The 23,711-nt window shown below is 38.4% G+C and overlaps 4 protein-coding genes and 1 pseudogene across 13 annotated transcripts in view; 2 read left to right on the top strand and 3 right to left on the bottom strand.

The window, feature by feature from the left end:
* TMEM67 (transmembrane protein 67) overlaps positions 1-11,062 on the bottom strand; it is a 72,498-nt gene extending 61,436 nt beyond the window's left edge. For 2 of the 4 annotated variants that reach the window (XM_053558545.1, XM_053558548.1), the window contains exons 1-2: positions 3,582-3,816; positions 1,554-1,642 (exon numbers count right to left, since the gene is read on the bottom strand). In XM_053558545.1, the coding sequence (XP_053414520.1) occupies positions 1,554-1,642; positions 3,582-3,804 (312 nt within the window). In that variant the 5' untranslated portion in view covers positions 3,805-3,816. Of the gene's footprint in view, positions 1-1,149; positions 1,192-1,553; positions 1,643-3,581; positions 3,817-10,952 lie in introns of those variants that run through there. The other 2 variants (XM_053558546.1, XM_053558547.1) reach the window with 2 other exon arrangements.
* Positions 5,538-6,304, top strand: LOC128563403 (protein BTG3-like; annotated as a pseudogene).
* On the top strand, positions 10,909-18,503 carry RBM12B (RNA binding motif protein 12B). 7 transcript variants are annotated; one of them, XM_053558555.1, is made up of 6 exons: positions 10,921-10,939; positions 11,206-11,273; positions 12,214-12,241; positions 12,984-13,091; positions 14,299-14,348; positions 14,928-18,503. In XM_053558555.1, exon 6 carries the CDS (start codon positions 14,958-14,960, stop codon positions 17,895-17,897), a length of 2,940 nt encoding a protein of 979 aa, XP_053414530.1. In that variant the 5' UTR covers positions 10,921-10,939; positions 11,206-11,273; positions 12,214-12,241; positions 12,984-13,091; positions 14,299-14,348; positions 14,928-14,957; the 3' UTR covers positions 17,898-18,503. The 7 variants fall into 7 exon arrangements, with proteins under 7 accessions (XP_053414526.1, XP_053414530.1, XP_053414524.1 ...); XM_053558551.1 differs by lacking the exon at positions 12,214-12,241 and having other exon boundaries at positions 10,909-10,939; XM_053558549.1 differs by lacking the exons at positions 10,921-10,939; positions 12,214-12,241 and having other exon boundaries at positions 11,138-11,273.
* LOC128563251 (putative uncharacterized protein encoded by RBM12B-AS1) lies at positions 11,294-11,722 on the bottom strand. The gene has a single exon (XM_053558557.1). The coding sequence runs from the start codon at positions 11,720-11,722 to the stop codon at positions 11,294-11,296; it is 429 nt and encodes a 142-aa protein (XP_053414532.1).
* Positions 17,978-23,711, bottom strand: part of CIBAR1 (CBY1 interacting BAR domain containing 1) — a 32,121-nt gene continuing 26,387 nt past the window's right edge. Inside the window, exon 9 of the mRNA XM_053558559.1 lies at positions 17,978-23,480. Within this exon, the coding sequence (XP_053414534.1) occupies positions 23,394-23,480 (87 nt within the window). The 3' untranslated portion in view covers positions 17,978-23,393. The remainder of the gene's footprint in view (positions 23,481-23,711) is intronic.

Here is a 23,711-nt window from a genome sequence, read left to right as displayed (position 1 = left end):
TGAGCTCAGGAGTTCAAGGATCAGCCTGAGCAAGAGTGAGAACCCCCACTCTACTTTATAAATACAGAAAAATTAGCTGGGCATTGTGGCTGGCACCTGTAGTCCCAGCTACTCACAAGGCCGAGGCAGGAGGGTCACTCAAGCTCAGGAGTTTGAGGTTGATGTGAACTAGGCTGACACCATGCACTCTACCCTGGAGCAACACAGTGAGACTCTGTATCAAAAAAAAAAAAAAAAAAGAAAAGAAAAAAGAAATTCTCCTATATGTGGCAATGCATTCATATACGACTATTTAAAAGTTACAATAGTGACTGGGCACAGTGGCTCATGCCTGTAATCCTAGCACTCTGGGAGGTCGAGGTGCAAGGATTGCTTGAGGCCAAGATTTTGAGACCAGCCTGACCAACGTAGGAGACCACTGTCTTTATAAAAAGAAAAAAAAATTAGCCAGTCATGGTGGCCCATGCCTACAGTTCCAGCTACTTGGGAGGTGGAGGCAGGAGAACTGCATGAGCCCAAGAGTTTGAGGTTACAATGGGTTCTGATAATGGCACTACACTCTAGCCAAGGCAACGCAATGAGACCCTGCCTCAAAAATAAGTAAATAAATAAAAATTACAATTGCTTAGATAATGTCACTAAAAAATAAATCTGCTCTGATGTCATTTTTTATTAACAACTTTTATCATCAGTGATTCAGCTGGAACCAATATTTGCAAAAATATAAAATAAATATCAAAATGATTCAGATCTACAAGTAATACAGGTAGCTGCAAATTAGGACAACTGATAACTTTATATTATATTCCTAGAATTTATGTTTCTTATGTGACAATGAGAAGAAACATTAATGTACAAGTCAGAACTGCCACTCAAGAGACTTTGAACTAGCCAAAAGGTTTAGAAAATGTATTTGTTAACTTAGAATTACCATATATAGTAACTATTAACATAATAATTTTCAAAAAAGTATGATATAATGAAATGACTAACAAAGCAGTGACATTTAATCTTTATTGATATAATTGGCATTGCATGAACTTATCACACCTCAGATATCACTATGAAAATCAATCACCATATAAAACTGCTGCCACAGTAGGTCTAAAACACTAAACTCAATTTGTACCAGTAAAAGGATATACATACCCCAAACTGTACCATATAAGCATTATTCATCTAATTTTTTTTTTTTTTTGCAGTTTTTGGCTGGGGCTGGGTTTGAACCTGTCACCTCTGGTATATGGGGCTGGAGGTGCCGCCCAATCTAATTTTCTTTATAACTCAGTTAACTCTATAAGGAAAAACAACAACAGAAATTTTCCAGTATTGTAGTTTTTGGATTTCAGATTTAAAAATAACAATTTGTGTGTTTTCCAAGTTTGCGTAAAATTTCACTGAGCTCCCAAAATTTACTCTAATAAAAATAAACTTAGATTATTAATTCTAAAGTTTGTGGGAATATATTAAATATTAAACTGTAGTTTGAAAAATAAAAACATTTAATGTATTACTTTTTACAGTAAAATTATTTTAAAACAAATTCTCCATACCAGGTTTTCTGGGCACTTTTTACAAATAATGTCATGTCCTCCATTATTAGAGATCATCTGAAATCCTGGCAGACACACACACGATGTTCCTAAATAAAAAAAAAAAAAATCAATTGTACCCTTGGTAAATAAAAATAAAACTCCAAGATAGGGAAACTTTTAATAATTCTGAAGATTTTGAGAAGTAATGTAGTGGTTAATAGTAAGACTCCAGAGCCAGAACTGCCTGGGTTCAAATATAGCCACCTACCTCTCAGGTTCCAGTCTTAGTTCTCCTATTTAGCAGTGTGATCATGAGCAAGTTACTAAACTTGTCTGTTCCTTGGCTTCTTCTATGGTAAAATGGAGAAAGTAACAGTACCTATTCTTATGGTGTTAATTATTATATATAAGGGTGTTAGGAAGAGTATTTGGCACACAACTGGTACTGAGTTGCTATCATTTTATTAGCAAGCATAATTAAACTATTGAACTGTTAAACGATTTAGCTACTGTGGGAAATTTTACATTTCTATGTCACTAAATGATATAATTCAATTAATTCACTTTGTCATAACCTTATTAAGAAAGTTACTATCATTCAAATAAGTCAGAGTTTAAAGTTACTGTCATTCAAATAAGTCACCGGTTTCCTTTGTTTGGACAAATAGTAAACATTGTAAGATAACACTATTCAACTTGCTAGATAGGTAATAACAGCATTCTCTAAAGAGCCATTAAGTGGCAACAGCACCAAGAGAAGTTTATGAGGTACAATGCATACAATATCTGGATTCATAATTACGGAACACCTTCCATTTTACAGTCTGAAATGCTTTCTCATTCATACTTCCTCACCTTTACAGACTGACCTATCCTATTCCAATGAATATATTCCAAAGAAAATATATAAGGCTTGGCGCCTGCGGGCTCAAGTGGCTTAAGGCCCCAGCCACCTACACCTGAGCTGGGGGGTTCGAATCCAGCCCGGGCCTGCCAAACAATGACGGCTTCAACCAAAAAATAGCCGGAATTGTGGCGAGTGCCTGTAGTCCCAGCTACTTGGGAGGCTGAGGCAGGAGAATCACTTGAGCCAGGAGTTGGAGGTTGCTATGAGCAACCACAGCACTCTACCCAGGGTGACAGCTTGAGGCTCTGTCTCAAAAAAAAAAAAAGAAAAAGAAAAAAAGAAGATATATCAAATATGAAGATGGCAGAAAGTTAATAACATGGTTGATCAAATACAGAAAGAAAACATTTTAGACTTTTACATGTGGGAAAACACTTATTCTGAGAGATTTCAGTGAGAACCAGGACCAGACAGTGTAGGGGAAAAAACTAAGCTTAATCTAAGCAGACTTCAAAAGCATTTAGTAATATTCAACAATAAATGGCAAAAATCCTAAGAAAACCTAGAATATTAGAAACATAATTTCGTAGAGAAAATACATAGGTCAAGACTGAGGGCAAAGAGGCACGAATTCTTCCAAGTTCTCAATTTAGGTGGCACATTGCAACCTTACCTAGGCTTCAATTTCCATAACTATGAATCCAGATATTGTATGCATTCCTTTTCCTTCACGTAAAACGAGAAGCCTGAACCCGACCGTGATTAGGTCCCTTCCATCTCTAAATTTCTGGTATTTAAAAAGGAATATAAAGGTTAACAAAGTTTACAAGTGCTAATCTGCATTTTCTTCCTAATCTTTCCTGTCACTTGTTCGTCTTAACTTCATATTATTTCTTTATTTTCTACCTTCTATAGACTGCTTTACACGTACCTCCCTAACCATGCTCTGTCCCCAAGAGGAGCGCAGAGGTGGAGCAAAGAAATTAATTATTGGCGACGGTTCACAGGATAGTGGACTCAGGGTCCCCAACTTCATTAGTGTGCAAACTGCAATCCTCCAAGGAACTCTTTTTCAGGCCTCAACTGTTAATTTTCTGAAACACTCCTCCCGCAAATAAAATGGTTTTTCAGCGATCCCAGGGACTGACGACAGACCAAGGAGTGGGTATTGGTCTTTTCAGGGCCCACCTCAGTCTCACCTCGGGCATCCTGCCTCTGGTTGGCTCCACACAGGACACAGGAGAGCACAGAAATATCGAAGTAGTGGTTGTGGTCGCACTTTTCCGGCTGCTGGAAAGGAAAAGAGAATGTCTGGGCCTGTGACACGCTAGAGAAGAGCAACAGGAAAAACGCATCCACAGCTCTGGCGGATGAAAAGGACCCAACCGCCATTGCCACTCCAGTCCCGCCGCGCGTCGCCATGGTACCAACGCTGGCTGCAGCTCGACTGTAGCGTCCCATCAGCCTCTGCGGCGATTCCGCCGAGCTGATTGGACAACCCAAGCCCGAGTTTCAGAAATCCCTACCTGCGCTGTTTGGTTGCCAGGTTACCAAACCCTCTAGAATCTGGTGGGGCCAGGAAAACATGGATTACAGGATGGCTAACCCTGGATCCGGGGGGCATTTTATTACGTGTACAGATGCTCCTCGAATTTTTAATACAAGAAGGCTGCCTCCGGATGAGCCCATCGTAAACTGAAAATATAGTTAAGTCGAAAACATAGGACTCGATCCTTTAATGAGAAGTGAAATCAAATTACAGCCTTGGGAGATAAAATCACACAGCAGAGAAAATAACCCAGTGTTTTTCAACCTTTATTTTAAACCTCACGGCACGCTTTCATCTATAGTTAAGCTTCCGGCGCACTCTTAAATTATGTTGATAAAAAAAAAGCAGGGCGGCACCTGTACTCAAAGGGGTAGGGCACCAGCCCCATGTGCTGGAGGTGGCGGGTTCAAATTCAGCCCTGGCCAAAAATTGCAAAATAAAAAAGTAGAAAAAAGCATAGATGTACTGCACTCTGAACTTCTTTTTAAGATAATGTTATTAATGATCTTTAAAAATCTTTGTGGCCCACCTAAGATCCTCTCATGGCAATCTGGTTAAAAATCACTGAAATATCCCATTGTATCACATAAATTAAGAGTAAGTATTATTTCTTTGGGTTTTTTGTTTGTTTTTGAGACAGAGTGTAACTCTTTTGCCCTACGGTTGAGTGCCGTGGTGTCACATCTCATAGCAACTTCAAACTCTTGGGTTCAATGAATCCTCTTGTCTCAGCCTCCCAATTATCTAGGACTGCAGGCACAATGACCAGATACTTTTTCTATTTGTAGAGATGGGTTATCACTTTCCTCAGGCTGGTCTGAAACTCCTGATCACAGGCAATCCACCTGCCTCAGCCTCCCAATGTACTAGGATTACAGGCATGAGCCACAGCACCTGGACAAGAGTATCATTTCATTAAACTCTTTAATAGTATTTAAATCAGAATTTATCCAGACTATAGATAATTTTCACTTTAAAGGATACATGGGGCCTAGCAGGGTGGCTCAGACCTGTAATCTCAGCACTTTGGGAGGCTGAGCTGGGAGAATTGCTTGAGGCTTGGATTTGGGGATTACAGTAAAAAAATGTGATCATGCCACTGCACTCTAGCCCAAGCAACAGAACAATACCTTATTGAGAAAAATAAAAGAGAGAGGGACATGTATTTTAAAAATTTAAACAATTTATAAGCACACACACATACACTGATTTAAAATATTCAATGCTAAAGGGCTACTGTGGCTTGGGAACTTAACAACAACAACAACAAAATTCCTGCCAGGCTTTTGTTTTTCTACTTTCCTTGTTTTGAGCATGGGAAATCATGTATATAAGATGAGATTATCTTAACATCACTTGTGATTAAAAAAGTAACCTGGTCTTTTAAAACCAAATTTACACACATACACAAATTTACACATAAGTGTTGTCTTTCTACATAGGAAATATTAGTAATAAAAGAGAATGAAATCATGTCTTTTGCAGCAACATAGATGGAACTGGAGGCCGTTATCTTAAGTGAAACAACTTACAAATTGTCAAATACTGCATGTTCTCACTTATAATTGATACGTAAATAATGTGTACACATGGCGTGCACTCGGGCATGTGCTGGACAAAGAATGAAATTGCTGCTGTTGTCTTCTTTTTCACAAGGCTAGTTTGAAAACATGATAAGTTGAAAAAACAGGCAGTTGAGAGTTTTGCTGAGAAATTGACTCTAATGCTTCAAGAAAAATATAAAAATCACTGGTATCCGGAAAAACCATCAAAAAGACAGGCTTACAGATGCATTCATGTCAATAAGGTTCAGAGAGTTAATCCTGATATCCTAAAAGCTTGTAAGAACAGCTGCATCTTGTATAGTGACCTGCGCTTGCCAAAGGAGCTTACTCTCTGGGTAGACCCATGTGAGGTGTGCTGTTGGTATGGACAGAAAAGCAATACATTCATTATTGCCAGCTTTGAAAATGAGGATGAGAACAAGGATGAGATCTCCTAGAAAGTTGCCAGGGCCCTTGATAAAGTTACGTCTGATTATCATTCAGGATCCTCTTTCTCAGATGAAGAAACAAGTAAGGAAGTGGAAGCAAAACCCAATTAGGCAACTGCAATACCAAGCCCTGTGTGCAGATTTCGGAATTGATATTCCCACCTCTTCCAATGTGGCATCTGTTGCTCAGAAAAAAGCCAGGAATGTACCAAGGGAATGGCCATCAGAGCCACTACCTCACTTCTGTTCCATTTGGTTGTCCTAATCAGGGAAGGAAGAATAAACCATATTGTCCAATTCCGGTGATGTGCGTACCTTCTCCAGGAATGCATTGTGACTGGAATCATTGGATTAATCCTTACATGTTAGCACCTCACTAGGTTCTTTTGATTTTGTTAGTATCATGTTGAGAGAAAGGTAGAATAAACCTTATCACTCACTGAAAAAAGTTCATACTAATAGCAGTGAAGTTAGATGCACCAAACCTATTTTTATAGAAATTATTGAGAATAGGGCAGCGCCTATGGCTCAGTGGGTAGAGCGCTGGCCCCATATACCAAGATTGGCAGGTTCAAACCCCGTCCCGGCTGAACTGCAACAAAAAAAAATAGCCAGGCGTTATGGCAGGCACCTGTGGTCCCAGCTGCTCAGGAGGCTGAGGCAAGAGAATTGCCTAAGCCCAGGAGTTTGAGGTTTCTGTGAGTTGTGACACCACAGCACTCTACCGAGGGCGATAGAGTAAGACTCTGTCTCAAAAAAAAAAAAAAAATATTGAGAATAATCTTTCTTAAAAGAAATGTACTTTATATATATTGATATAGTTTGGGAAACTTTATTAAAGTTAGTCAAGTGACTGAGTTTTTAATACTGGACTTGAGTATTTATATATTGTGCATCAAGTCTGTTGGATACGAGAACCCTGTAGGAGTGGATGATCTGTTGTAGTACCTTTGAACATTTACTTTATGGAGCATATGTAAGTTATTTATATACAAGGAAACCTATTTTATGTCATTGTTTAGAAAAATTGCATGAAGTGATGTAGTTGCAAATAAAAAGTAGTTTGAGGCAAAAAAAATAATGTGTACACATGGATACATGAAGTAGAATAAGGCTCTTCCCCTTCTTCTCTTCCTTCTCCCCCTTTGGGGGAGGGGTGGGGAAGAGAGAGAGAGAAAAAGCATAGAACACTTAGATCCTGGAAACTCAGGAGGGTGAGAAGGTGGGAAGAAGGTGTGGGATGAAGGATTACTTAATGGATACAATATATACTATTTGGAATAATAGTTATGCTAAAGACCCAGACTTCATCACTATGCAATATATCTGTGTAACAAAACTATACTTGTACCCTCTAAATCTATACAACTTTTTTAAAAAGAAAAAAAAAACATAAATACTCTTGGAAACTGTTAGCCCCTAAAATACTTTGGAATTACTTTCCCATCCAGTTTATGAGTCATAAAAGAAAAACTTGTTTCTGAATGTTTAAATCTTCTGAGGTTTTTGTATTTTGGTTGTTGTATTTTATCTCTTTCCTCTTCCCGCCAATATTTTTAAGCCACCTTTTTCATTATTATTAATAGTAAACTGAGATGGCTTTGGCTTTCTCAAAAAAATTTGTAATAAAAATTGAGATTTGTCATCAGTAAGGAATATATGTGCATACATATATTACATATTCTCAATGCATGTGGAAAATACATTTAAAGAAGTTAGATAACTTAACCTCAAGCAACCATTAGGCCTAGTTTTTCTCATGTGACCTTGCCCCCAAGGCCAGCATTCAACCAGTCACTAGTATGTAGGTCACAAGAGAGAAATAAAAAGTAGTTTGAAAGCTGTTCCTTAAAGAATTTTTAAAAATGTTTTTCGGTAATTACTATGTTGTTTGAATATATAATTTGATGGGGAAATCACTTATCTGAATACTTTTTTCAAAAAATATGTGACCATATAAATGTTAATGGGGACACAAAAAGAATATGGTCAGAATAGTTGGGATTAATCTATAAAAACTTCCTATGGATGAGTTTTAACTCTAGTGTTCTCGATGAAGTGCATATTGTTATATGCTCTGTGGATGGGATTAGGGCAATAATATTTACTTATTCCCTACTACTTACAGCAAAAAAGCTCCCATTCTTGATGGTCTCCTTTGTGTCTCACACTCAGTAGTGTGCTACACTCTTGACAGCACTAATCTTAATGCTCTATAGCAACATTTTAGGGAGTACTAGCTGCATTTTATAAAAATGGAAACTGAGAATCAAAAAAGTTAAGGTTTAAAAGTGATGATACTAGAATTTATCTTCATCTAGCCAACTGTAAAACTTGCTGTTTTCACTGTATTTTTTTTTTTTTTTGAGACAGAGTCTCACTCTATTACCCTGGGTACAGTATATGGCATCATCATAGCTCACAGCAACCTCAATCTCTTGGGCTCAGGTGATACATTTACCTCAGCCTCCTCAGAAGCTGGGATTATAGGCACCTGCCACAACATTTGGCTAATTACTCTACTTTTAGTAGTAATGGGGGCCTCACTTTTTCTCAGGCTGGTCTTGAACTCCTGAGCTTAAGCAATCCACCCACCTGGGCCTCCCGGAATGCTAGAATTATATATGTGAGCCACCACTCCTGGCCTTCTCACTATCTTTTACTATGTGACCCTGAGCAAGCTATGTAATTCTCTATGTTTCGGTTTCCCTTATCTGTAAAATGAGAAAATAATAGTACCTACCTTTGACCTCTGAAAGCGGTTGTATGAATAAAGTGAGATAATGCACAAAGCTTTGCATGTAATAAACCCTCAATAAACATTAGCTTTTAAGGTCAGGTTTCTGAGTCTGATAAGCCAGGACAATACCTTGTATTATCAAAGTAAATGATTGTTTTGGAAACACACTCCTCAAATTGCATTTTTCCTTCTGTTCAATGGCACAACAATCATCAACAAAAGACTTCCATAACCAGATGAGGGGATTTTTCCCCCCACACATCCAGCAGTGGACATCAGCTGAGTGTCTTCTAATTAAATTCTGATGCTATCCATCTGGAGATGGAAGCAGATCCCACAGGATTAAGGGCTTCCAAAAACTGTGCCTCTCAGTCACCAGTCAGAATTCTAGGCTCCAGAACTGATCCACCAGCTTCAAGTTGGGGAGGTCTCACAACCCCCTTTTTGCATTCAATTAATTTTCTGGAGTGGCTCACAGAACTCAGAGAAACACTTTTGTTTACTGGTTTATTACAAAGGATACACATGAAGAGAGGCATAGGGCAAGGTATGGGAGGACTGAGGATCTTCCACGCCCTCCCTGTACGTGTAACCCTCCAGGAATCTCCACATGTTCAGCTATCTGGAAGCTCTCAAAACCTAGCCCTCTTGAGTTATTTATCAACTGTGATGCCCTAACTCCATGCATTTTATTAAGCTTGCCACCCCGGCCCCCTTTTATTAAGCTTGCCACCCCGGCCCCCTTTTATAACCAAAATAGCCTTTTAAGCAAGCAGCAACCCTGCAGAAACGGGAAGGAAATTTAGCTGAGAGATGCAGAATTCTGGAACAACTGAAAAAAAGCCTTGCAGAAACCATAATCCTGTCACAGTCTGTCTGAGAGCAATTTTTAGCGTTGTAAGATCCCTATAGTTATAACCTGGCAGATATTGGCTTCTGTACAAGTCTGCTTCCCATGCCCCGCTTTAAGTACCATATAAAAATATTGCACCCCATGGGCGGCGCCTGTGGCTCAGTGAGTAGGGCGCCGGCCCCATATGCCGAGGGTGGCGGGTTCAAACCCAGCCCCGGCCAAACTGCAACCAAAAAATAGCCGGGCGTTGTGGCGGGCGCCTGTAGTCCCAGCTACTCGGGAGGCTGAGGTAAGAGAATCGCTTAAGCCCAGGAGTTGGAGGTTGCTGTGAGCCGTGTGACGCCACGGCACTCTACCGGAGGGCGGTACAGTGAGACTCTGTCTCTACAAAAAAAAAAAAAAAAAAAATATATATATATATTGCACCCCTGCTTCAAGGTGGTCAAGAGACTTTGTGGCATGAGCCTATTCTTCATTGGCGGGCCTAATAAAGGACCACTGCTTAATTTGAACTCAGTGTGCTGGCGTTTTTAACTCCACTCGTAGGTACAACACGACAACCTCCTCAAAATGTAAATAGCCTGGGCCAGGCGCGGTGGCTCACGGGTGGCTCACCCCTGTAATTCCAGCACTTGGGAGGCCGAGTTGGATGGACTGCCTGAGCTCAAGAGTTCAAGACCAGCCTGAGTTGGAGTGAGACAGCCCTCCCACCCACTCCCACCCATTCCCACCCCTGTCTGAAAATATAGCCAGGGTTTGTGGTGGGGGCCTGTAGTCCCAGGTACTCGGGAGGCTGAGGCAGGAGAATCTTGAGCCCAGGAGTTTGAGGTTGCTGTGAGCTATGACACTACTGCACTCTACCAAGGGTGGCAAAGTGAGACTCTGTCTCAAAAAACAAACCAAAACAAAAAAACCCCTAGGTGTTAGCAAGTACCTGGTGAACATCTAAGGTAGTAAAAATAACAATTCTGTTATTTTCTTTAATAGTTTATAAAGCCTTTCAAATGCTTTTGCCACACAGTAACTGAAATACTGAAAAGACAAATCGCCAACTTTTCTACACTTTTGCAACTCTTTCCTTAATTCCTGGAGATCCCGAACGTTTGCCTGGTGTACTATGGCAGATGGCTACAGAAGAGTGTCGTCACAACAACCAGCAGATCCCTAACTTTGCTTCAGAATTTTGCCTTTCCCAGGGCTAGGTTCCCGGGTCGCTTAAGACCTGGGCATGCGCAGAAGCTCAGTAAAGGCGTGTGCCTTCTCCCTTCCGCTAACAAGGGAAGCAGTGTAGCGGCAGAGCGTGTGCGCAAGCGCGTCGCGGGCGCTGGGGCGGTGAGTTACGCCTGGAGAGCGCATGGGCAAACGGTACGTCCGTTAGTCCGGACTGGAGGGGCGACCAGGCGCCATTTTCTTCTAGGCTCGGTTAGGGCTTTACCTGTTCTGGGGAAGCAACTGCTGTGAGGCTTGTCCTCAGCCCGCGGTCCTGTGTGTCCGACTCTGCAGCAGTGGTGTATTTACGCCAAGTGCGAAGCAGTTTCCCTTGGGGCGTCGGGGCTGGGAACGGGTTTGCGACCAAGCCGGAAGAACAGGGAAAGGCGGGGCCGGCGGCTGCGCCTGAGTCTAGCGTAGCATCTGCTCCCAGGGCACCCTCTTTTCTTGCTAAACAACGACTTTCCCTCTCCCATCAGCTTCCATGTGGTGGTGTGTGTGCGCTTCCCAGTGATCTTGACAGTGAAGATCTCGAAGGATTTCATAGGTATTTTTTTCTTTGCTGTGTCATCGTAGTCTGGTGGCAGATAAGTGCTGAAGGCCCAGCTCGTTAGGTTCGAGAAGGGCGAAAGTGTTTTGAGTTAGATTTGGGGGCAGTTCACCCTGTGGCCAGTTAGAGTGGAACGTGTGCCCTTGGGACGGCGTAACTGAAAGGCGCGGAGGTTGGGCGGTCCAGGTTAATTTGAACGATGATTGTGGCTGAAGGTCTGGCAACAGCATCGGATCTCTCGTAGCGACTTTGGCCTGGCACGAAAGAAGGAAGCTCTGATTCCTGGGAGTATGGACAAAGGCTTTGGGCTGTAGAATCAATGCCTTCGGATGATCCTGTTGAGGATGATGGATGTTGTGGGAAACCCTGTGCCGTGTGGATTCATCTTCATTTGCAGTTCCTCGTAGGCTCTGTGTGGTCATACTTTTGGTTTTTATTTTAACCATCTACGTCATAAAATGCAGAAAATGCATCATGAAGAATAACTGTGGCCTGGGTAGATTTATTTTCATTAGGGGAAACTCAACATTTAGAATTTGAATATGCTACATGTTAACTGGGTTTCAGAAATTGTTGCTAAAAGAGGCTTCTTTCTCTCACTATGCCTGGATAATGACCTTTTTATTCCTTAGTTAAAAATTAAATGGATCTGAGATAATACCTATTTAAATTTAGTCTCCCTCCCATTTCTCTTTCTTTATCCCTCTCAGTCTTGGTTAGAAGATGCACATTTCATAATTTTTAGTTATAATGGTGATTAAGTAGAATGAATGGCTGCATAGAATCTACAAAGTTACTTAAAAGGCACTTTTAATTTCAGTGACTTAACCCTTAAGTGAATTTTTAGGGATGGGTCCACTTTTCATAGACATTGTCACTGATTATCGTGTCTTTCAGTGAATACAAAGTCACAAAAATACACTGATTTCAATTCTAGGAAAAATTTAAGTGCAAAGTACTTTAAGGTAATTTGTGTATTTTGCTATTTGCATAATTTAATGTGCTAAGAATAGAACTTCTGGGGGGATTTGCTTAATTATAAATAGAATATTGGAACCACAGGACAAGTGCTCATTTGGAGAGTTGGTCACATAAATATAAATACATGCATGTGGTCTCCTCAGTGTGTTACTGTAGAGGGATGAATGGCATGTTACCCTTCTGTCTCAAGGGCAGAGGAATTTAAGCATTACTTATATCTAACAGTGGGCCAAATGAGGCCAAATTTTAATAGTCTGCTTGAATTGGAATTCATGAGATTTGTGCTTATGAAGCTACTTAGTTGAAAGATAGTTTTTAAGTTAGGATAAATTACTAGAGTTTTTTTGAATTTGACATATAATTATTCCTTGAATTGTCTATATTTTTTCTCATAGATGAATTTATGTTCTCAGGGTAAATCCTTTTGAATTTTTAAAAATTTTAGGAGAGACAAATTGATGTGTATATCATGTTGTTTCCAAAATATCTTAAAAGTAGCTAAGCCAGTTTGCATAGGAGGGAGTCTTGGGACTTTAATGTAGATAAATGTTCCAGAAATGATTTTAGTTTTGTTGAGGTATCTGTGTGGGTATTGGTTTGTTGAAAAAGGTAGGCTTATAATCTTTTTATTTTTTTTGCTAATGTGCAGGTATTTTAATTATAAATCTCAATTTTTTTTAGATGTAGAATGTCCCAAGTAATTTCTTAATATCTTTGTCAATTTAGCTTGTAGCATAAAAAGTTTAATCTGTGGACCCTTTCTTAAGGAAAACAAACTTTGCAGACCTCAGTGAATGTCTTCAGACCCACTTTGTGGAACAGTAGTACTTAAGTGTAAGTACTGGATTAAAGTAACATTTATTTACACATTAAAAACACATAAATTGTAATTATTAATTTGACAGGTATTAAAAAGTTTTTGGTAAGACTTCATTAAATCTTGTTAGTTTGGGTATCCCTGAAAGGATTAGATGCAAATTTCCTTATAAAAACATTACATTGAGATTTTTCAGTAAACTAGTAATCCCAATATTCCAGATTAAGGAATTTTTATTATGTTTTTACTTTCCTACATTGTAGGAAATATACATACATATATGTTGTATTTTATATAGAGGAAATATAAATACATATATGTTGTATTTTATATAAAGTGCAGGATAGTTGTTTGAAATGGAGTAAGGCTGTTGGCATAATGAAATGTGATATTTATCTCAGCATTTTCTGTTTGAATTAAGATGGATTTTAATACTTAATGTTTTAGGGGTATAAGATAAGGAGTGGTATTGAGATTTTTGATTTTAGAGGTATTGTAGTAGTTGCCTTAATTACATTGGAATCATGAAATTTGTTTTCATGTTTGGAAGTGAGCTATATGTGTAGAACTTAAATTGTATTCACATGGGAGCCATAGATTTGTATTCATTGCTTTAAAAATTGATTTTTAAATTTTAAGTTTTGCTCTTTTCTTCATTGTGTTATCTTGAATGAATGCCTTATTTATGTGAGTAGGTCTCATGTTTTGAAAGGGAGGAGGATAGCAAGAGAGTTGGAAGAAGTCATTGAAGATCTTTTTTTTGAATTTGTTATTAAATTGATATTTTACTTGTAGAACAGTTGTTTTTTTTTTTTTTTGTTAAAGTGGATGTAAAAATTCTGGACAGCAGAGTGCATACACCTTAAGGGTAGAATTAAGCTTGGACACATTTATATTGATAAATCCATGTAACCCCTGCTGTATTCAAAATATGTAATGTCCCTCATTGCTTCTACTTTTCATCAGGAGTAGTTTAATTTTCAGCAAGTGTTTTATTTTTTAATCATTTGCAGATACTTAACTGGGATATCAACACCTTCTTTTTGTGGAAGGATGATTAGTGTTCCCTGGGAACAAAGACGACCATTTTGTAATGCCCATAATTTTGGTTCCCTATATTGCTTCACTTTTGATAGATAATACTGAAATGGATATCCTAATCTGGCGTTGTATAAAATAAATCATAGGTTCAAGGATTAATTGTATTTCATTTTCTTTCCACAGTTAAGTTGCTTTTACAGAATTAACAGGTCTCCAAGACATTAAAAAAAAAAGGTAAGATATCTGGAGTTTAAGGTTTTTCACAGACACTTAACAAAAAATCCTATAAAGTAGAATAGTACCCATGGCTTCTCTTCTTTATGTCAGGCCAGTGATGCACTAGTGATAGGCATTTTATTATCATGAGCAGAAATTGTATACTAACTGTAGATGGCTTTTCTAAATATGTAAAATTCATTACAAAATTGACAGTGAATGGCAAAATACATTAGTCCACAAAGCTGTCTCATGTTTTAGTAGAAGATATTTTTCTGAATTAGTCTGAAAGTAGTTTGGTCTTGTTGTGAAGCAGCATTTGGCATATGTACAAAGGAAGATTTGATATTTTTGATGTTCTTTATGTATAGGATAGGTGATATTTCCTGTTTCTTTAAGGTAGTTGGTTTGTTAGTATGCTTAGATGGAAGAAAGTTTATTCCTTGTTTAAAAATTAGATACGATCAATATTTTCGTGAACTTGAATCTTGTTTTTATTTATAAATGCTGAAGGAGGCAGGAACCAGGTAATTGTTTAGTTTGGGCTAAGGTACTTCCAAAATAAGATTTGCTATTATGTGTACCTTTTTGTCTGCAGGTCATTATTGCTGTGGTTTGAGCTCAGCATGGCTGTAGTCATCCGTTTACTTGGGCTTCCTTTTATTGCGGGGCCTGTGGATATTCGTCACTTCTTCACGGGATTGACTATTCCTGATGGAGGAGTGCATATAATTGGAGGGAAAATTGGGGAGGCTTTTATTATTTTTGCAACAGACGAAGATGCAAGACGTGCCATAAGTCGTTCAGGAGGGTTTATCAAGGATTCCTCAGTAGAGCTCTTTCTTAGTAGCAAGGCAGAAATGCAGAAGACTATAGATGTGAAAAGAACTGATCGTGTAGGAAGAGGGCGACCAGGATCTGGGGCATCAGGGGTTGGCAGCCGATCTGATTTTGTTGAGCCAGTTAAGGAAGAAGCAAGTAACTCTGGATATGGCTCTTCAATTAATCAAGATGCTGAGTTTCATACTAATGGTACAGGACACAGTGAGTTAAGGCCAAGAAAGACAAGGCCATCGAAGGCTGAGAATCCTTACTTGTTTCTACGAGGTTTGCCTTACTTGGTAAATGAAGATGATGTACGTGTTTTTTTCTCTGGTTTATGTGTGGATGGAGTAATTTTCCTAAAACATCACGATGGCCGAAATAATGGTGATGCCATAGTAAAATTTGCTTCATGTATCGATGCTTCTGGAGGGCTTAAATGCCATAGAAGTTTCATGGGTTCACGATTTATAGAAGTAATGCAAGGATCAGAACAACAGTGGATTGAGTTTGGTGGTAATGCAGTTAAGGAGGTTGATGTTCCTGTTAGATCTGAAGAACATTCTCCACCAAGAGGAATTAACGATAGACATTTTCGAAAACGGTCTCATTCAAAATCTCCTAGACGAACACGTTCTCGTTCTCCTCTTGGATTTTATGTTCACTTAAAAAATCTGTCCCTAAGCATTAATAAAAGAGATATAAGAAATTTTTTTAGTGATATTGATCTGACTAATGAACAGATAAGATTTCTATATAAAGATGAAAGAAGAACAAGATATGCCTTTGTGATGTTCAAGACTTTGAAAGACTATAATGCTGCTCTGGGTTTACATAAGACTGTTTTACAATATCGTCCAGTTTATATTGATCCTGTTTCTAGAAAACAGATGCTAAAGTTCATTGAATGTTATGAAAAGAAGAGACCAGGATCAGTAGAGAAAGAGAGGCCTGGACATGTTACACAAAAATACTCTCAAGAAGGTCACTCTAGCCAGAAGCTGTGCATATACATAAGAAATTTTCCATTTGATGTCACAAAAGTTGAAGTTCAAAAGTTCTTTGCAGACTTTTCTCTTGCTGAAGATGACATTTACTTGCTTTATGATGACAAAGGAGTTGGTCTGGGAGAAGCCTTGGTGAAATTTAAATCAGAAGAACAGGCCGTGAAAGCTGAACGTTTAAACCGTCGAAGATTCTTAGGGACAGAGGTATTATTAAGACTTATATCTGAGGCACAAATGCAGGAGTTTGATGTAAACTTTTCCTTGACATCTAGTGAGAAGATGCAAGCCCATTCACAGTCAGGTGATAGAGATGACCGTACTCATTCATTTGACTCAAAAGATGCACAGGTATATTCAGTTGACTCTTCTGAAAACTTTAGACATCAGTTAGAGGACTTGAGGCAGCAGGATAATTTCAAGCATCCCCAGGGGGATTTCAGACAACCAGAGAGGCGCCCACCAGAAGACTTTAGGCATTCTCCGGAAGGTTTCAGGTTCCCCCCAGAGGACTTCAGGCGCCCTCGGAAGGAGCACTTCAGGCGGCTTTCAGAGGAGGACTTCCGCCGCCCTTGGGAAGAGGACTTCAGGCACCCTCCCGAGGATGACTTCAGACACTCTAGAGGGGAGGACTGGAGGTGGCCTCCTGAGGAGGATTGGAGGCGGCCACTGGAGGAAGATTTCAGGCGTTCTCCCAAGGGGGACTTCAGGCAGCTTCCTAAGGAGGAGTTCAGGCAACCTCCTGAGGAAGACTTAAGGTGGCCCACGGAGGGAGATTTCAGGCGGCCATCTGAGGAGCAGTGGAGGCGGCCACCCGACGAGGGCTTCAGACGGCCACCACCCGAGGAGGACTTTCGGAGGCCCACAGAAGGTGAGTTCAGGCGCTCGCCTGAGGAGGACTACAGGCATTCGCCCCCGGGGCATTTCAGAAGGCCATCCCAGGAGCGCTTCCGTAGGGCACCCCCAGAATATTTCAGGCGACCACCTCCTGAGCACTTCAGACGGCCACCCCCGGAGCACTTCAGACGGCCACCACCGGAGCATTTGAGGCGTCAGCCCCCTGAGCACTTCAGGCGTCCACCCCAAGAGCATTTCAGGCGTCCAGTACAGGAGCATTTCAGGCGCCCCCGAGAGGAAGATTTCAGGCATCCACCAGATGAAGACTTCAGAGACCCTCGGGATGAAGACTTCAGGCACCCTCCAGATAAGGATTTCAGGAGCCCCCAGGAGGAAGATTTAAGATGTCCTTCTGACGAGGATTTCAGGCAGCTTCCTGAGGACGACCGCAGGGAGGCTCCGGAGGAGGACCCTAGACTTCCTGATAATTTTAGACCTCCTGGTGAGGATTTTCGGAGCCCGCCTGATGATTTTAGAAGTCATCGCCCTTTCGTGAATTTTGGTCGCCCAGAAGGTGGCAAGTTTGATTTTGGAAAGCATAATATGGGAGGTTTTCCTGAGGGGAGATTTATGCCTGATCCAAAGTTAAATTGTGGTTCAGGTAGAGTAACTCCTATTAAGGTAATGAATCTTCCATTTAAAGCTAATGTCAATGAAATTTTAGACTTTTTCCATGGTTATAGAATTATACCTGATTCAGTTTCAATACAGTATAATGAGCAAGGATTACCTACAGGGGAAGCCATTGTTGCTATGATAAATTATAATGAAGCTATGGCTGCTATTAAAGATCTAAATGATAGGCCAGTTGGCCCCAGAAAAGTTAAGTTAATTTTGCTCTAGAATGCATTTCTGAATGCAGAATTATCTTCCTCCCACAGTATTGATGCAGTAGAATGCCTCTTTAAAAATTGTTTATTTTTAATTATCTGATGAAAAGAAATACTTTTAATTTGATCTGTGACTAGAACAAATGTAAATAGAATGTGAATCTGGTTTTCTTTTGCTTGCAAATTGCAGTTAAGTTTTTATAATTTAAAATTATATATGCTTTTTTTCCTGACAGGAAAGAACTAATTCCCTGAGTTCATTAATTTTTGTTGATGCCATGGGTGAATCTCAAGACTTATATAAAGTACAGTTGTATTTGGAGGAGATAAATTTTATATTTACTTTTTTATTTTATTCTGTAGTCTATATCTTTACTCAAACTGTATAAGGAAATAGCGACTGATTGTTCAGGTTTGGCGTTTTCATTGCTACCTGCCTGCAGAATTAATGCCCTTTTCTTTGTCTGAGATATTATTGTGTTAAGTCTCCTGTTAACTATAAATAGTTCAAAATGGACAGACTGTCAAGTTGAAGTTTACTTATGTAAAAAGCTTAGGTGATTCTTAAGGTTTCCATGTTCATAGCTTTGCAAAGTTTCATAAAAATAAAAAATTGCAAACAAATAGAGCAACTAATTAACTTGTATTTGTATAAAAAGAAAAAAAATTGCAGGTTGGTATTGTTAAGTTTTTCAACAAATGGCATTAAACTATAATAATGATGGGAGAGACCATATATCCTATTATAATAATGTATAGTGCTGTGTATAATTTTATGGTTTCTGCAACATCTTTTCAACCAGTTGGTAAGATTGACACAAAATACTAAAAAGACAGTAAAATAGAATGTAATTATAGGTACAAGGGGAGCCTCAAGCTTTTGCTGGGAAAATCTGACAAATAGGTATAGTATTTTTCTAGATAAATTAACTGATAATTCATATAACATGCATGAAATATGAGGTTCCCAGTTTTTAGCTTCAAAAACATATCCATATCCATACAAAGACTCTGTAACTATGTAAGACTTGTGAGATTGAATTTTGACCTCAACATTTAGTGTACACATTTTGCAAATACTGAATTTGATTTTCCTATATCCATAATACTAATGGCTAACATTTACTAGGCACTTACTGTAAGCTGAGAATTACAAGCGCTTTACATGCATAATCTCAGTATGCCCTAATAAGTACAGGATATAGATAATGAAGTTGAGACGTTAAGCAGTTTGCCTAAAGTCACAGATAGTAAAATCGTGGAGCCATTTTCAACCCAGACAGACCTCTGACTCCACTTCATACCCTCAATAACTTTTGCTGTCTCACTTTGTTAAATGGTGTTTTTAATTTTAGTAAGACTATGCTAAAGATACTTTCAATGATAAATGATATTTTATTTCCACTGTTGGCTTAAAAATAGCATTAGAAAAAGATAAAACTAGGGGGTGCTCAAATGTTAATAAACAGAAGTTTTTATATATCTAGGGGTTTTTTTGGGGGATACAGAAAATATTGACTTCTATTTCAAAATTGTTTTATCCAATATGATTTGACTTTGTTGGCCTTTTATAGTTTATATGAAACACAATTTTCCTTAGTTCTGTGATCCCGAAATTTTGCACATTGAGTAAATAAGAATAAAAATGAATTTGTATGTGGGTAGTTCAGTCATTTAATAATTGGATATTGCAGAGGTGGAATATTTGGTCAGTAATTAGTACCTATAAGTATTTTGCAATGATTTTTAGTGATTTAAAGAAATCTAAGAGAATTCTTAAATTTCTGTCTTTAATAGTGAATATTCTGCTTACTAGTAGAATGAATAAACTGATAAATTTGGTTCAAAAGGCACCTCAGTATGGCTCTTTAAATAAGCTTATAGATAGCTAGAATGACGAAAAACTGGAATATCCAAACCTAGTAGAATGAACAAAATAGGAAGAAATGCTATTTTTAATTGTTCAAAGTTAGTAGTACATTTGATCAGCCTTCTTGAGTAACACATGGAAGATTTAAAAACACGTCTCAAATACTAAGCAGTATAGCTAAGATGAAGCTTAAAGTGAAAGATCACTTAGTATGGAATTGCTTTCAAACTGAGTATGCGTGGGATGGAGGGTTAAGAGGCCAGCTGTTGTAAACACAAGCTTTGTATTATGTTCTAAAAATTGATGTCAATATTTTGTTTAGTAATCTAGAGGGGTTTAGTTTTTTTAAACTTCATTATAAAAAGTTCTTTATAGGTTGGGCGGTGCCTGTGGCTCGGTGGGTAGGGCCCCGGCCCCATATACCAAAGGTGGTGGGTTCAAACCCGGCCCCGGCCAATCTGCAACAAAAAAATAGATGGGCGTGTGGTGGGTGCCTGTAGCTCTAGCTACTTGGGAGGCTGAGGCAAGAGAATCCCCTAAGTCCAGGAGCTGGAGGTTGCTGTGAGCTGTGTGACGCCAGGGCACTCTAGGGAGGGCGATAAAGTGAGACTCTTATGTCTCTACAAAAAAAAAAAAGTTCTTCATAGGAAGCTGGTATCTGCTGGTTAGGAGCCATTTTTGCACATCTTTTTTTAACTCTGCCTTTAGTGGTATGTCATTAATTTGGCCATGGTAGGAGGATTTATACCATGGAAATAGGTAAATGCAGCAAATTAGAATTACTCTCCCTTTCCCTCCTCACAGCCAGTTTACCAGCACATTACTGATTTCAAACATAAAAATAGTATACTAAATCCTTATGTACTCATCACTCATCATCAGCTTCAATAATTATAATTTCATAGTCAATTTTTCCTCTCTCCTGCCCCCAGATATATCAGGTACACTGGAGGCATGTTGGTGTTCTACTGTGAAATGCAATAGTGTTTTGTCTCAATGCCAAACATTTTTGTCTGTAAAAGTATCTGAAAAATATGGATCATGTCTAGAAAGTTAATCCCATAACAAAGAGATAGGTAAAAATCATTATTAAAGGGTAAATGGAGAACATTGTCAAGAGCAGTGGCTCCTGACCCGTGTCACCTGTTAAGCAGTTACCTTGTTGCTTCTCTTTGCATTAAATATTAGCTATTTACTGAGATGCATTAGATACTATATATTTATGATCTTATATGTGAATATATGTGTGAATTAACTATTTTTAATCCTAGTAATTCTAGTTTACTATAGGTTGAGTATCCCTAATCTGAAATCTGAAATGTTCCAAAATCTCAAATTTTTGAGTGCCAACATCATCCTCAAAGGAGATGCTCATTGGAGCATTTCGGATTTAGATTTTTGGATTAGGGATGCTGAATCGTAAGATGCAAATACTCCAAAATCCAAAATCTGAAATACTTCTGGTCCCAAACATTTTGAATAAGGGATACTCAACCTGTATTTTTATTTTGGAGGTAAGAGATGGAGACTTAACAGGCTAAGTAAGGCTGTCAGTCTCCATTATACAACCTAGGTAGACTAGTTTGGTTGCCTGTTTCTTTTTTTTTTTTAATGTTTTTTTAACAGCAGGGAATATAAGAATGGTTTATAGATTTTAAATGTAGTTACATTATAAAATGTATGTGCATCCTAAGTATACACGTAATAGCCTTGATTTTGCCTGTTGGCCCACAAAGGATAAAAATCTTTACCATCTGGGCCTTTAAGAAGCAGCTTGCCAATCTAGGTCTGGTCTTACTAATGACATTTAATTTACACTGATGGAAGTATTTTCATTGATACTATTCCTTTTGCTCTTAGAATATTTCTTTGCAGTAGGCACAATATTTATTCCAGAACTGTTTGTTGATTGCTTTATTACAGGTAGAACAACCTTAGAAATAAGGCAAATGGGCTCGACGCCTGTAGCTCAGCAACTAGGGCGCCAGCCACATACACCACAGCTGGCGCATTCAAACCCAGCCCAGGCCTGTTGAACAATGACAACTGCAATAACAACAACAACAAAATAGCTGGATGTTGTGGTGGGTGCCTGTAGTCCCAGCTACTTGGGAGGCTGAGGCAAGAGTATTGCTTATGCCCAAGAGTTTGAGGTTGCTGTGAGCTGTGATGCCATGGCACTATACCAAGGGTAACATAGACTTCTCAAAAAATAAATAAAAAGGCAAATGATGCAGAAAGAGTAGTAACCCTGTTTTTTCCCCTGAACTACAACGCCAAATTTAAATACTGAGGAAGTAATAAAAATCCAACGATAGAATGTTAATTTAGGGGGTTAAAATATTTTGAATATTTTATTTAAGAAGTATTAATCTTATCACTTATGACTATGCTAACAGAACCGTGGGGCAGTGCCTGTGGCTCAAAGGGATAGGGTGCTGGTCCCATATGCTGGAGTTGGTGGGTTCAAACCCAGCCCTGGCCAAAAACTGGAAATAAAAACTATTTTAGCTGGGTGTTGTGGTGGGCACCTGTAGTCCCAGCTACATGGGAGGCTGAGGCAAGAGAATCACCTAAGCTCAGGAGTTGGAGGTTGCTGTGAGCTGTGTGACGCCACAGCACTCTACCGAGGGCGATAGAGTGAGACTGTCTCTATAAAAAAAAAAACCATGAATGACAAAGTCAAAAAAATCTAGAACGTCTTTATTTTTCTGTTATGGATAATCACTTTTTCTGGTTATCCCAAATGATTTTTTATAAATTCCGTAATTTTTATATGCCTGACTGGGATCCATGAAATAAAACTATAATTCCTCACTAAAAGAAAGAAAAACATCAGAAAGGCTTTGATTGTTTTATAATGTTAGGAATAAGAGGGACTACATACCCTTTTATTAACTAGATGATAGCTTGGTAAAATTTTTACTGTATTTTTAATGGTGTTCCATGATGAGGCAGCATTTTACCATATTAGTAGCCTTCCAAAAGGCTATATCATGTCTAATAAACAGTTTTGTTTTAAATCCAGAATCAGGTTGAATGTGGCTTTTTTTAAGCTAAAATTTATGCTTTATGCATATTTGTAAAAAGCACTGGTATTATCTTAGTGTCCCCTTTACTGTTTGATTATAGTATTGAAAAATAAATTCACATATCCCCCTTTACTGTTTGATTATATTTATTGAAAAATAAATTCACATATCAAGTGATAAAACAGATTTTAGTAAAAAAAAAAAAAAAACCCACAAAAACTTAAGACTTCATGGAATAGAATTTTTATGTAACCGGAATGAATGACTACATAGCCTTTTCTGGAGGTGAAAGCTAAGTGGAACTGTTATTTAGTTTTTGTCATCTACCTACTACTATAGCTTCTTTAATTAGGTAAAGTGTATTAGTATGTTTTTAAAAAATACATAAAATATGGAACTTACACAAAAAGATATGCCACTAGGTAGAAGGTTGAAAAGACTGGTGTGTAATATTTTTTAAAAACTTGGAGTTTTGGTCAGCATAAATTACCTTTAATTATTTTTCCATTTCTAATAAGATTTCATTTGAGATTTCAACCTATGAAGTGAGGATAAAGTTTGACAATGTAGTTATTTAAGATGGAAATGTGAAGTTTTCTTAAGAAAACTAATTTTCTTCTTCTGTAATATCTAACTCTTCATCTTCATCATCATCTTCTGCTTGTTGATCCTTTCTCAGTCGACAAGTGGATACCTGTTAAAAGTTAACACATTTTTAAAAAATAAATGCTAACAAATATTTCACATGTTTGATATCTTTCTATATGCCTTAAGGACACACAACAGATACTTCAGAAAATGTCCATACATGATTTTAGTAATGAAAATTAAGTTTGACTTTTTTAAGATTTTTAATTACATTTTTTGAATAAAAATGTAAAATTAGGCTGGGTGTGTGGCTCATGCCTGTAATTCTGATACTCTG

This window comes from Nycticebus coucang, chromosome 13 (assembly GCF_027406575.1).
Source record: "Nycticebus coucang isolate mNycCou1 chromosome 13, mNycCou1.pri, whole genome shotgun sequence".
Lineage (NCBI taxonomy): Eukaryota > Metazoa > Chordata > Mammalia > Primates > Lorisidae > Nycticebus > Nycticebus coucang.
The sequence above is the reverse complement of the archived record's forward strand: the minus strand, read 5'-3'. Positions and strand labels throughout refer to the sequence as shown.